Raw genomic sequence first — 13921 nt, 5'->3', positions numbered from 1 at the left:
CTCAGTAATAACTTACATAATTTTAGACAAATCTATACTAATATATAAAATCCTTGAGTGACTGACATACTGATTAATCACGATCCTGCTCAAACCACTCAACGTAAGAAGCTCAATTTTGGCAGGTGTAGAGTGTGTAGATGTAGGGTGTAGAGGTTCGATAAGAAGGGATTTTTCGAAATTCCAGTTCCAAGATTGTGAAACCACCCCTCAAATATTACAATATTTTTTATTTAAAAAACGGTCAAGTTTACGAAAAAAACGCTTAAACACGTATATTTTATTTTGTTTTTTTACATATTTTAAGATTTTTTAAAAATGTATACAGGATGTTTCGAAAAATCTGGTCATTGATTAATCACGATCCTGCTTAAAGCGCTTGACGTAAAAAGCTGATTTTTGGAAAACAGATTGACTTTAGGGTGTAGAGGTTCGATAAGAAAGGATTTTTCGAAACTCGAATTCTAAGGGGGTGAAACTATCCCTCAAATATTAAAATATTTTTTTATTTAAAAACCGGTGAGTTTTTCGGAAAAACTCTTAAACACGTATATTTTATTTCGTTGTTTTACATATTTTAAGATTTTTTATAAATTTATACATACAGGGTGTTTCATAAAATATGACCATTGAGTAATCACGATTCTGCTTAAACTGCTTGACGTTTAAAGCTGATTTCTGGCAAACGGATTGACTATGGGGTGTTATCGATAAGGAGGGGTTTCTCGAATCTCAAATTCCAAGAGGGTGAAAACGCCCCTCAAACATTACAATATTTGTTATTTAAAAAACGGTTAGTCTTTCGGGAAACGCTTGAACAAGTATAATTTATTTGTTTTTTTTACATATTTTGAATTTTTTTAAAAATCATACAGGGTGTTCCAAAAAGTTGGGTAATTGATTAACCACGATTCTGCTTAAACTGCTTGATGTAAAAAGCTTATTTTTGGCAAACGGATTTTTCGAAAGTCAAATTCCAACGAGATGAAACTACCCCTCAAATATTACCAAGTTATATAATAATATCGCCATATTGTTTTTTCTCATGCTGACATAAATGTGAGAAAATTTTATCCAGTTTTTATGTTAATGGAAACTCTTGCTTTGCTTTATCATCACCATTACAAATGATTAATTCGACGCGAACGAAGTCGCTGGTACACGCTAGTCCTATAATATTTTTAATAATAATTTTACGCAAAAATTGAATTTACAATCAAATTGATTATTAATGAGATCGTAGAGTCAGTTGTACATAATTTATAAAATCAATTATAAGTAATTTAAATAAATAAGCAGTTAAAAATTGGTATTTGGTATTTCCGTGCAAAAATATTTGAAAAACTTTTGAATGCTATTTTGAGTTACTGTGTATAACCGGATCAAGACAAAAATCTGCCTAGACTATTTTAAATTTATTAATGAATTTTTGGTAGGTATTTAAGCTAATAGGTGGATCACGGAGAAGAATAGTTAATTTTTGTCCTAATTTGAAGTAGGATCTATCCCGAAATGTACAAAACAGTAAGTTTAAATTAATATTTTTAATATATTGATTTCTTTTCTTCTTGCCTACAGTTAAGTAAAATAATTTTTAAACAATAAAAATCTAAACAACATGGTTTTTTAAATATTTTAGTACAATTTTTTTATGTGATAATTATTATACACCAAGAAAAATATAGTGTTTTGTTCAAAAAAATCTGATTAATAACTTATAACGGGGATAAAACTATTTGCAGACTGTTTTTGGTATGGATTGATGTAATTTAATAATATTTATACTGTACATTGTAGTGTATATTTCTTGTGGTAGAATCAAAAATAAGTAATAGTAGTCTGTTATATTTATCTTGTTCTCAGATATTTAGTTGAATAGTTTGAATACCTTAATAATTTTTCTTAATAAGGTTTTATTTTTTTTTGTAAAAAATTGCCATGTGTGATGCAAATTATGAATAACATCATTTTCTTTCAAAATTACTCAACTTGTATAAAAAATGTATAAACAATAAATTATTTTTAAAAAGGTCCGATTAAATTTATATCTCCGAAACTAAAGTTCCAAAAAAATTCGTAATATATCTAGAAATTCATTTACCCACTAGTAGTTATAAAAAGCATTTTTGGTAAACTCTGTCTCTAATAGTTTCTGAAAAATAAAATTAATTTTCTTAAAAAGGTCCGATTAAATTAATATCTCCGAAACTAAAGTTCCAAGAAATGTCGTAATATATCTACAAATTCATTTACCCACTAGTAGATATAAAAAGCATTTTTGGTAAACTCTGTCTCAAATAGTTTCTGAAAAATAAAATTAATTTTTTTAAAAAGGTCCGATTAAATTTATATCTCCGAAACTAAAGTTCCAAAAAAATTCGTAATATATCTAGAAATTCATTTACCCACTAGTGGTTATAAAAAGCATTTTTGGTAAACTCTATCTCTAATAGTTTCTGAAAAATAAAATTAATTTTTTTAAAAATGTCCGATTAAATGAATATCTCCGAAAGTAAAGTTCCAAAAAAATTCGTAATATATCTAGAAATTCATTTACCCACTAGTAGTTATTTTAATAGTTATTAATAATAAGCAGGCTATAAAAATACATTTTGACATTTAGTATTTTGCCCAATAACTTCTCACGATGTACAGGGTGGGTCAAATTCGACGCTTTTAAATGGAAACACCCTTTTCTATAGGAGATAGACAAAAACTAATATCGGTGTTTGGAGCTCAACTTTTGTCAAAAACATGATGGTGAAAACCGCATATCGATATCTGTTACCGTTTCGGAGTTACGGGGTGTTTTTCAAAAATATGCATTTTTAACAAATCGCTGTAACTTTTTTGCTATGGAAAATTTTGTATTTTTATGAAAACATTTCCAAAGCACCTTTTTACGTAGAATTTAATGGTTTAAGTATATTTTTTTTAAAATTAATAATCTAAGAATTATCAACAGAAAATTTGATTTTTTATATGGGACACCCTGTATATTTTTAATTTATTGAAAAGAATTTAAAATTAAATTTTCAAAAATATAACACACTTGATATTTTGCTCGATTCCTCTTCGAGATATAGAGTATATAAAAATTCGCCGGCTTTAAATAAGTAGGCTTTGAACGGCACCGGCTGTAATGCAAAAAAATTCTAGCTGTGAGCATCAATTAAAACTAAAATAATATTTGCTATGAGAGATGCAGAATTTTATAACAATTTAAAATATATGTAACCAACATCAACACATCGAAAAAAAACGGCGTCCAGTTGGCTTGGAAATCACGATCGATGACATTTCCCATATAATTTTATATTTAAAATGACATCGATCTTCATTTCATAGCCATCGCTGACGCCGTTTTTATTCGATCATACGGTATATCTAATAACAATAAAAATAAATAGCAAACCAAGACATGAGATTTTGCTACATACAGATGTTCGACATATCGACCGTCTTCTGTAATGGACAGACGGGGCAGTTTTTGAACATTTCTCGCGGAATTCATCTCAGTGGGGATGAAAGATACCTTCTCATAACTGCTAAGTATTTCTAATTCTTGTCTAGATTATACGGAAGAATAAGGAACCTTTATTCTCCCGCAAATATATCCATAGGATTAGATTCATGGGCACTAAGTCAGGCGGCCTCGACGGCCAACGGCTGGGATCCTGGTTAGCTATTCAATTATTTTTGAAATTGTCTGCAAAAATTTGCTGATAACTTCCGCGTTCAGAGGCGGTGCGTCGTCTTGCTGAAAAATATGTTGTCGAGTTCCATTAAGGGCATATATCATCAATAAGGGGTCCAAAGCCTACTAGTTAAAAGTGGCGAACTTTTAAAAATTCTGTATTTCGAAGGGGATTAAACAAAATATCAAGTGTGCTATATTTTTGGAAAGGTAATTTTAAATTCTTTTCAGTTAATTAAAAATATAGAGGGTGTCCCAAATAAAAAATCAATTTTTCTGTTGATAACTCTTGAATTATTAATTTTAAAAAAAATATACTTAAACCATTAAATTCTACGTAAACAGGTGCTTTGGAAATGTTTTCATAGAAATACAAAATTTTCCATAGCAAAAAAGTTACAGCGATTTGTTAAAAATGCACATTTTTGAAAAACACCCCGTAACTCCGAAACGGTAACAGATATTGATGTGGGGTTTTCACCATCATGTTTTTGATGAAAATTGAGCTCCAGACACCGATAATAGTTTTCGTCTATCTCCTATAGGAAAGCGTGTTTTCATTTAAAAGCGTCGAATTTGACCCACCCTGTACAAGTCTGAAATTTATAAAGTCGTTTCGATAAATGGAGAACTTATTTATATTCTGTATAACTTCCGTCAAATTTCGTACTATTAAAATTTAATTTTTATTATTCTACTTCAAAAAAAGGTTGCTATTGGTCAGAAAAAAGAAAAAAATAGTTCATCTCGAAAGCTCAAAATTGGTGTGCTTATGTAAAGTTAAAAAAGAAACACCTGTTTCAAATAAAATTTTTCAATATTTGGTTCATAAATCTATTTTTTTGCTATTTTTCACTTTAACTGTCAAATTTGACAGATACCTCATCTATTTAAATAACGCCAAAGTCAACTTTTACTTAAATCTTTTTATAAAAATAATCCTATATGATATAGATTTGTGTATATGGACACTGTAGGACAGTGTGTATAGACACAGGACATTGCATATGATTAAAATTACTTTTTATTTTAGATTGTGATTTTTTCCTGCCTAGTAGCCCTTTGCCTGGCTACTCCACTTCCAGAACAACAAAAGAAAACCGACAAAAGATCTGTAGGCGTTGTAGTACCAGAAACTCACGCCGAAGTCTCCTACCAAAACGTTCCAGTAGTACGAAACGTCCAAGTACCAGTAACCAGACATGTTTCGGTTCCAGTGACCAGCAATGTCAATGTGCCAGTCGTCAACAATGTTCAAGTACCAGTAGTGAACTACAAAACACACTACACGTACCACGCTCCCTTAGTTTATAGTTCTTATGTAGTACCATCCAGTTATTATTCTTATTCTCTTTAATATTGTTTATAAGAGTTGTAAATATTTAAATAATATTTGTAAGATGTACCAAAATATAAAATGAAGTTAGGAATTGTGTTTATAGAAGCTTTTATTTAATTTACAATGTATTAATAATAAAAATAACCAATATATTGTAATAATAAAGGCGCCCGGTGGCGTAGAGGTATAGGCTCTCGCCTACCAATCTCAAGGTAGTGGGTTCGAATCCCACACCCGGCATTGCATCAGCCGACTATTTTTAATAAAATAAAAATAGTTTGGGTACATAGGTCGGCTCAGCCTTAAATGAGTACTTGTGATTCACAATCCTCAGGTAATAATAGGCGGTTGAAGCGTAGTGCTAGCCACATTACCTTCCTTGTATTCCGAACGGCTCTAGTATGGCAAGCCGTACCTTGCTACTCCTGAGGCGTTAAACGCTATATACGGGAGCTATTATTATTATGTATTGTAAAAAAAGATTGATTACAGTTGAGGGTTGGAACCTTTGGTGTTACACAGCAAAATAAAATACTAGATCACCACAATAACAGGTATAGCAATGGGTAATCCATTGTCTCCATTTTTGGCTAATTTATTCATGAGCAGGTTTGAAGTGGAGGCTAAGAATCAGTTTGAGTATTTTCCAAGAGTATGGTTTAGGTATGTGGATGATATTTTTGCTGTTTTTGACACACATTCAGACACCATAGATAATTTTATTTCTAAGTTAAATAATCGTTTTCCTTCCATTAAATTTACGCATGAAATTGAGAACAACGACAGATTATCATTTCTAGGTATTAGTTATTAGAAATACTAATAATTGCCTGGAATTTGATATCTATAGGAAAAATACGACCACACGCAGATATATTCCTAATGAATCACATCATAGTGTTGAACATAAAATGGCTAGTTTAAATTTCTTAATTCATAGATTACTTAGTTTTCCACTTTCCAACGAAAGATATGAAATAGAAAGAGATTACATTAGGAATGTAGCTGAGTGTAATGGATAGTCTCCTTCTCGGTCTCCTTCACTAGTTGATAAATTAATTAGAAAACGTAGGTATAGGTTAATGATTTCTGAAAATTCGACTTTTCAAGTGGAGAAATATATGTCTAAATATTTTTCGATACCGTTTGATAGAGAGTTATCCCGTGGTCTAAAAGGAATTTTTAAGAATGTCAATTATAAACTTGTGTATAGTGCTAATAATAAATTACAACAATTATTAGGTAATACAAAGGATAAAACACCTCCACTGGAAAGGTCGGGTATTTATGAAATTTCTTGTAAAGATTGTAATCAGAAATATGTTGGGCAAACTAGAAGATCAATATTAACTAGATTTAAAGAACATTTAGCTCAGATAAGATATGGTAGACCGGATAAATCTTGCGTTGCCGAACATATTGTTGATAAACAACATTGTATAGATCTTAGTAATTTAAAATTCATTAAACAAGTCTCAAATTACAGGCAATTAGATGCATATGAAAGCATCAAAATTAATAAATGTAAAGATAGTATGAACAGAGTCAACGGTCCAATTCCTTCAAGTTCTTTGTTCCTACTACTCTAGTGGCGGAAATCTAACTGTTACGCTCAGTGGGCTCTGACTCAGTTGGCTAGATTTTGCCACGCCCACTCGGTGCCTACTGGGCGAGTATATAAACGCTCAACTTGTAGGTTGTTCTTTAGTTTATAATCATCTGCTGATGATGCTAACATGGTTACCGAAACGCGCGTCCAGTGTAAAAGTAAAAGTGTTTTGGTGTATTGTGGTGATTTAGTGTTTTTATTTTGCACCACAATACACCAAAACACTTTTACTTTAAAAGTGTTTTGGTGTATTGTGATGATAGAAAAGTTTTTATCATCTGCTGATGATGCTAACATGGTTAGCGAAACGCGCGGCCAGTGTAAAAGTAAAAGTTTACGAACTCAGGAAAATAAATGCTTGATTTTCATTTTCCATTTGTTCCTTATTATATTATTGGGTCTTGTAAAGTATAAGTACCCACGAATTTAACAATTTTTTTTAGCAGAAAGTCCTATGCTTATAAAACAGTTTAAAAGAAAAAAAATCTTTGGATGCAGCACTTTTGAACCAAAAAAAAAAATAATTTAAAGATGCTAACCGATCTAATGATAAATCTAATAATATTTTTACAAAATCACAGTTAATTATTAAAATATAAAATACCCTCCACAAAGAAAAGCTAACCAAAGCAACCCTAATGCTAACCAATCTAATATTTTTGCAAACACACAGTTAATTATTAAAATATAAAAGAAAACTGCATGATCCAATGATTTTTTGTTTTGAATCAGCCCTATTTACGTAAAGCTTTAATAAAAAACAAGAATTAGTGCAACATTCCGAGATACATACATTATAGGTTTACAAGAACCTATATTATCTATTCTACAAGAATTGCTATTCCTTCGAAAGACGTTTTACCCCACTCAGCACCCCTACTCGCTCCTGGGTCCCGTAAGCTTCTAAACTGAAAAATGTATGAAAAACAAAGTGCACAAAAGGACATTGACACATTTCCGCAGGAATTGTTTTATATTTCTTTGCTCGTAACGGCTCGTATAAAACAAATATAAGTTCATTTTTCATATAACTGATTTCGGCTATTCTAAAGTCAAAGCATTTTTTTATGTAAAATAAAAATAAAAAATTTCCGCAGATATTTTTTTGTGTTTTTATGTTTAGAAAAATGTCTAAAACACACCCCGAAGACTAGTTTTGATGTAACAGATTTCGGCTATACTATTATTATTTATTTATTCGTGTCAGAAGCATCATCAAGATTACATTTCATATACATATAATATCACATACAACAACAATAACAACAATAATTACATATAATAATAATAATAAGTAAAATTGCAAACACAAAAGTTATACATGAAACCACAGTACATTAAAACATAGATATAAAACAAACATAGCATGTATAAACATCATTTGAGACGGGAAACTAAACATGTTTTGCCCAGAAGCGGGCGACGTCAATTGCGTTCGACTTTGCTGCCATAAGGTCCTCTATAGTGCACTTGGCGGGGCACAGTGGGCAAGTATACATATGTTGGGTGGTTTGTAGTGCTCCACATTCGCAGAGGTTGGAGTCCACATGGTAGCCCCACTTGGCAAGAGTGTCTCTCGATCTCGCTGTGCCCGTACGCAGTCTGTTAAGAGCTCTCCAAGTTTCCCAGTTTTCGTCGCTTCCTGGTGCCAATTGTTCCTTCGGCTCCATCCAATGTTGATTTGAGGTCTTCTCCCAAAGGTCCACATTGGTTCTAGGTTCCTCGTAGTCTTCTGTCGATCGCAGGAAGCTTTGCCTTGATTTCAGTCGCTGATGAGCGGGTTGGATGCCGTAGAGTAGGTGGCGTTCAGTTGCTGCTGCTTTGGATCGTTCTTTGAGTGCAGCTGCCTCTCTACGGATGGCAGGAGGGGCGATGCCAGCTAGATGGTGGATCTTGTCCAGGGGTGTTGGCTTTAAGCATCCGGTGATGATTCTGCTTGTCTCATTGAGGGCGACATCAACTTGTTTTGCGTGCGCTGATCTATACCAAACCGGGCATGCATACGGGCTATACTAAAGTCCGAAAAATGAAAATGACGCATTTCCGTAGGAAAATTTTTGTATATTTATACTCCTAACGCCTTCTAGAACGCATATATAAAGTCATTTTTTATATAACAGATTTCAGCTAAACGAAATTGGAGCCGCTGTTAGTAAGGTGCAAAAACTATTTTTTTTGTTTAATTTATAGTCTTTTTTTATATGAAAAATTATAAACTTTCGATAAATTAATTCAAAATTCGCAACCTCTATCACTTTAACCCTGATTACCTCTCGAATAATTCATTATTTTAAATAAATATAGTATTAGGACAGCATGAAGCTGCAGCTACAAAATCCACGTATCATCCCCAATTATTTTAAATAAAATTAAAATAAATTAAACTAAATACTTATGCGAAATTAATTCATACGAACTCGAAAAAAAGTCCAAAATCCTCTAAAAAAAATTAAACTTATTAATTATTAATGGTTTGATGCTAATTTAGACGGTGGCATCATTCAAAAATTGCATTAATATTAGGAACGCAGAAAACGGGAGAGCGAGTTTTTTAAACAATGATTTTTTGTTTATATATTTAGCGGTATCGATTTTTTGTGCAGGATGACACGCTGCAGGAACCTGTAGAGCGAAATTTTGCAGGAAATTTAGTTTAGGTGAGAGTTAATAGATGGCAGTTAATGTCTATAATAATCATTATTATAAAGATTGTGTGTGTGTGTACTCTATACCGGGTGTTGCATCGTCGGACGGGACATAGGAAATCCCTTGTAAATTTTAATGGGGTCAATTATTGGCTTCCCTAATTATTTGAGAGAATAATTCTATTTAGGTTTATTGAAGAGCACTAAAACCCACATTCAAAAGAATAACTTTAGATATTTTTGATTAGCTCGTTAACGAGTTATCGCCGATTCGTTTTTAGATATTTCTCCGTTCTTATGGCCCTGTATTAACTTATGAGCACCAGTCAAGGTCAAATGAAGTTGTAATTTCAGAAATTTACCGATTTAGTGCTTTATTATTATTGAAAACTCATTCCTACATCGGAAATCTTAAAGATGTATTTATAAATACAAATTAATATGAATTAAAGTAAAATAAAGTAATCAATTACAAGGTTAATTATAGTATTATTACAATATTCAATAACTTATTAATTTAGGTACTAGTATTAAATTGTTAGAACTTTAGGATTTAAACTACCTTAATTTGTTCATGAACTGGACGCTATCTCCAAAAATAATGAAGCTACAAAAAAATTCATGAGAAAAAGTTGCTTGCCCATTTATTATGAACAACTTTCATACGGGTCAATTTGCTGTAAAAGAAACTTTTTGAAAACCACCCCAAAGGGCTCATGAAACGGCCGCTACGTCCGGAAATAATAAACTTATAAAAAAAATCATTAGGCGAACTTATAGAGAATGTTATTATGTACAATTTGCGTCTAATTATATTGTTGTAGTACAGTTTAAAAAAAAACACCCCTATTGCTCAAAAACCGCAAGGGGAAAATTTCCGATTTTGTTTATTTTACACTCAGAAGACAGTCGCTGACAAACTCTGAAAAAATCAGCTTGCCCGTAATTTTTTTTTCAAATGAGAATTTTATTGGATAAAATATCATAAATTAAATCGTAGTAAATTTATATAAATTATTATTCAAACAACAGTCTCAACCTTCACAGCCTTTAAACACAACTTTATAACCGACTTCGTTTCACGAATATTGATGTTCCAAACGACATTATCCCCAATTAAATGATCACATGCCACCTACAATGCTATAGTTCCAACTACAGACTGTTTAAGGATCCAACCTTTAATTGCCTAATCCATATCTTTCTATGCCGATCGAGTTCAATGTAAAAAATATATTTACATTGATTAATTTTCAAAGTCGAACCCCCTGCAGGACACATTGCAGTCAATATTTATTGATTTAGTATAAATAGTGGTGATTGGGCAGTGATAAGGTACCAGTTTGCTTTGCTTGTTTTATAGTAACACTTCCAGTGTTCAGTTTTCGTGTTTGTGTACGATTTGGATAACACTCTAAACACCAAAATGCAGAAAATCGTAAGTTTACATATAAAACACTATTAATGCTATTTTTGTTATTATTTTCTATCAAATAACATCTTAGTTTTAATTAATAATAATTTTAAATATAATCATTCATAATAAAATAACTCAGAATTAAAAAACCATATACCGGGTTTCTCAAAAGTAGCTCACCCCTATAATGATTTTATTCTCTCAGATAAAAAAACTAGATTTGGTATGTTGGTATACGACATAAATTAGGATTAATTGACGTATTCAACTGTTTTCGGTCACTTCCTGTTTCACCGGAAATACCTATAACTTTTGATTTTTAAATGACACCCTCGGTATTTTTTTACTTTATTCCATAGAAACTTACATTCTGAATAGATTGTGGTACAAAATTATTCGTGAAAAATGTTGTCTCCAAATATGCTGAGCCACCATCGTTCCATTTGAAAAAATTAAGTTTTGTTTAAACATACAATTTTACAAGACATGGAAAACATTAGACGTTCAAATCTATTTTTCCAAGGCTTCTTGATTAAAAATTAGTGTTTTTATACATCCACTCCAGATTGAAATTTAAAATACGTTTTTTTCAAGTGGAAATGTCAAAATTTGACATGTAATTTTATTCAGTGTTATTTTCTATCAAATAAAATAAAAAAAATACCGAGGGTGCCATTAAAAATCAAAAGTTATAGTAATTTTTGGTGAAACAGGAAGTGACCGAAAACAATTGAATACCTCATATGTCATACCAAATCTCGTTTTATCTGAAAAAAATATAAAAAAAGTTATAGGGGTGAGATACTTTTGAGAAGCACCCTGTTTAATAAGTTATAATATCTAATAAAAATATGTTATTTTTATTTATTTTCTAGATCATCTTCGCTGCTTTCTTTGCTATCGCTTTAGCCACCCCCTTGCCAGAGGCTAATCCCGCCCCTGAGGCTAAGGCTGATGCTAAAGCTGACCCTAAGGCCAAGTCCCAGTTCATTGTCGACCCATATGTAGCGGCAGTGCCTGCAGTCGCTCCAGTGGCGTACACTGCGCCCCTGACCTACGCCGCTGACTATGTCCTGCCCTCCGTCTACGCCGCTGGATACGCGTATTCGCCGTACTACGCCGCTGAACCCGTTGTAGTTGTTTGATGATCAGGATTATTTTTTTTTGTTGATTTTTCGGATTTGTTTTGTGTAATTTATTGAAATAAATATTGCTCAATTATAATTTTAATGTGTTTTGATTTTCTGTAACCCTTAACTGGTCCGGTAATAGATATGTATCATAAACGGTCCGGTGTAGTCTGTGGGACTACGCCTTCTAAAAAGTGAAAAAAACACACAAAAACTAAAAAATAACAAATTTTTATTTTATTATATATTATATTATGTATTATTGAACTAATATAGACACAAATGGGTTCAATTAATATAAACTTTAAGAAAATATAGTACAAAATAAAATAACATAAATATAAATTTGAAAAAAAAACAATTCGATTTTTACTAAGCTCTAAAAAATTAAACCATATTACTAACAGTGATTACAATACAGAAATATGTTTTTAGTACTATATATAAAAAAAGTAAACTATAAAACTGAAGTTAAAGAAAAGGTTTTTAGTTACAGCATGAGGCAAAGTTCATGTTTGTTTTCCTGAACATATTTTACAAAATGGATTCGTACATTCTAGGCATTAAAAATAATTAAACTAGGACATAACATTGTCTTTAACTAGGATAAGAACTCTGGGATAAGAATATCTCCGTGGGCGTCTTCTGGTTGTACAGAAATTGCAAGTATTCTACCAATTGTAAAGTATATTTCTCTTGGAATATTGGACATTGTCAAACGCATTTGTCTGGCAGATTGTCATATTGTCACTGTCACAGTCCTCATCATATCATTTTAATAGAGTTTCTTCATAACTAGAGTTTCCTAAACGCACTCTTTTCGAAGGCCCGGCCATATTTTACAAAAGTTTGTCAAACACAAAATCTTACGCAAACGGTCCGGCGTCGTCTGAGAGACTACGGCATAAGTAACTTCTGCCATAACTTCTAAAAAACTAATCCAGTTTGGGCATAAATATGGCTATCAGTAGTTGACCGAGAGGGGGAGGATTAGCTGGAACGCCAATTGTGTGGGCGGTCCCAGTAACTAATGAGAATGAGTTAATTATTTGGCGTAGTCTGTCAGACGACGCCGGACCAGTTAAGGGTTAATTTTAAGTCAAACTAATAGTGGAGTGCTTTAAGCCCTTATGGGATACAAACCTCGGAATTCATTTACTGTGAACGAATTTTTATAAAACTTTTTGCATTGTATTATTAATAAGATATATTACAAAGTTTACCTATTTAAATTCGTTGCTTTCACTTTAGTATTTAAATAAACACACACATTGTAGTTTAAAAAAATATTTTTATAGATATACAGGGTGAGTCAAATATATATCATTTATTTATTCGAGTTCAGTGAATTTGCTATAAAATTCCGGTTCCAAAATACCTTAATACCATAGAGTATACTAAATGGTCTTTGAATTATGACCACGTCCATGAGGACGTCAATCTAGACGTCCAGGAATCTTCGTATGAGAACTTCTAATTACGAAAGCGTAGAGCTGCCATCGCAACATTGAAAAATATTTTTAGCAAAATTTACACTTTTTCTGTAAATTTACAGATTTTCTGTAAATTTACAGATTTTCTGTAAATTTACACTTTTTCTGTAAATTTACACTTTTTCTGTAAATTTACAGATTTTCTGTAAATTTACACTTTTTCTGTTAATTTATGCGTTAGTGGCAACAGTGGTGCGTTATTCTACGAGTAGTTCCCATCGAATTCTGTTCTACGCCAGTTTATTCACAAAAGTCTTTACTAGTAAAGACAGAATTAGGGAACCACTGCGGCAATTAATTGAAGGATTGAAGACATGCGGACTATATGAAAAGATTAAGCAATATCCCAGTATATTCAAAGATATATTTTGTTCTGAAACCACACTCTCTTCAAAAATACTTGAAGAATTATTCCTCATCGTCTATACTGAACCTGGGTCTAACATAGTACAGAAAATCGGGTGATCTCTTATTTTAGGGATTATGTATTAAATTTCGAATGTGTGTGATATAATAGTATGGCATTTTTTTGTTTAATATGTTTTCTAATATGCTTTTAATCGACCCGGAAAGTATTTTCACCCTTTCCGA

General features: G+C 31.8%; 2 protein-coding genes across 2 annotated transcripts; one reads left to right on the top strand and one right to left on the bottom strand.

The window, feature by feature from the left end:
• Positions 1 to 1445: 1445 nt before the first annotated feature.
• On the top strand, positions 1446 to 5127 carry LOC115889977. The gene is made up of 2 exons (XM_030910074.1): positions 1446 to 1524; positions 4731 to 5127. Exons 1-2 carry the CDS (start codon positions 1513 to 1515, stop codon positions 5052 to 5054), a joined length of 336 nt encoding a protein of 111 aa, XP_030765934.1. The 5' UTR covers positions 1446 to 1512; the 3' UTR covers positions 5055 to 5127.
• Positions 5128 to 7846: 2719 nt separating this feature from the next.
• On the bottom strand, positions 7847 to 10397 carry LOC115889826. Its single transcript, XM_030909902.1, has 3 exons — positions 10374 to 10397; positions 8135 to 8657; positions 7847 to 8104 (listed from the first exon to the last, which is right to left on the bottom strand). Coding segments are annotated over exons 1-3 (549 nt in total). The 3' UTR covers positions 7847 to 8102.
• Positions 10398 to 13921: the final 3524 nt, after the last annotated feature.

Source organism: Sitophilus oryzae, unplaced genomic scaffold, assembly GCF_002938485.1.
Source record: "Sitophilus oryzae breed Bouriz unplaced genomic scaffold, Soryzae_2.0 scaffold_857_pilon_pilon, whole genome shotgun sequence".
Classification (NCBI taxonomy): Eukaryota; Metazoa; Arthropoda; class Insecta; order Coleoptera; family Curculionidae; genus Sitophilus; species Sitophilus oryzae.
This window is presented reverse-complemented; position numbering and strand designations above follow the sequence as displayed.

Coding starts and splice junctions, on each gene's coding strand:
- LOC115889826 (XM_030909902.1), bottom strand. CDS start 10,397: ATGTCGTTTGGAACATCAATATTC. Junction 8,658..10,373: donor CGTTTGGAACATCAATATTC/GTGAAACGAAGT, acceptor TTCGGACTTTAG/TATAGCCCGTATGCATGCCC.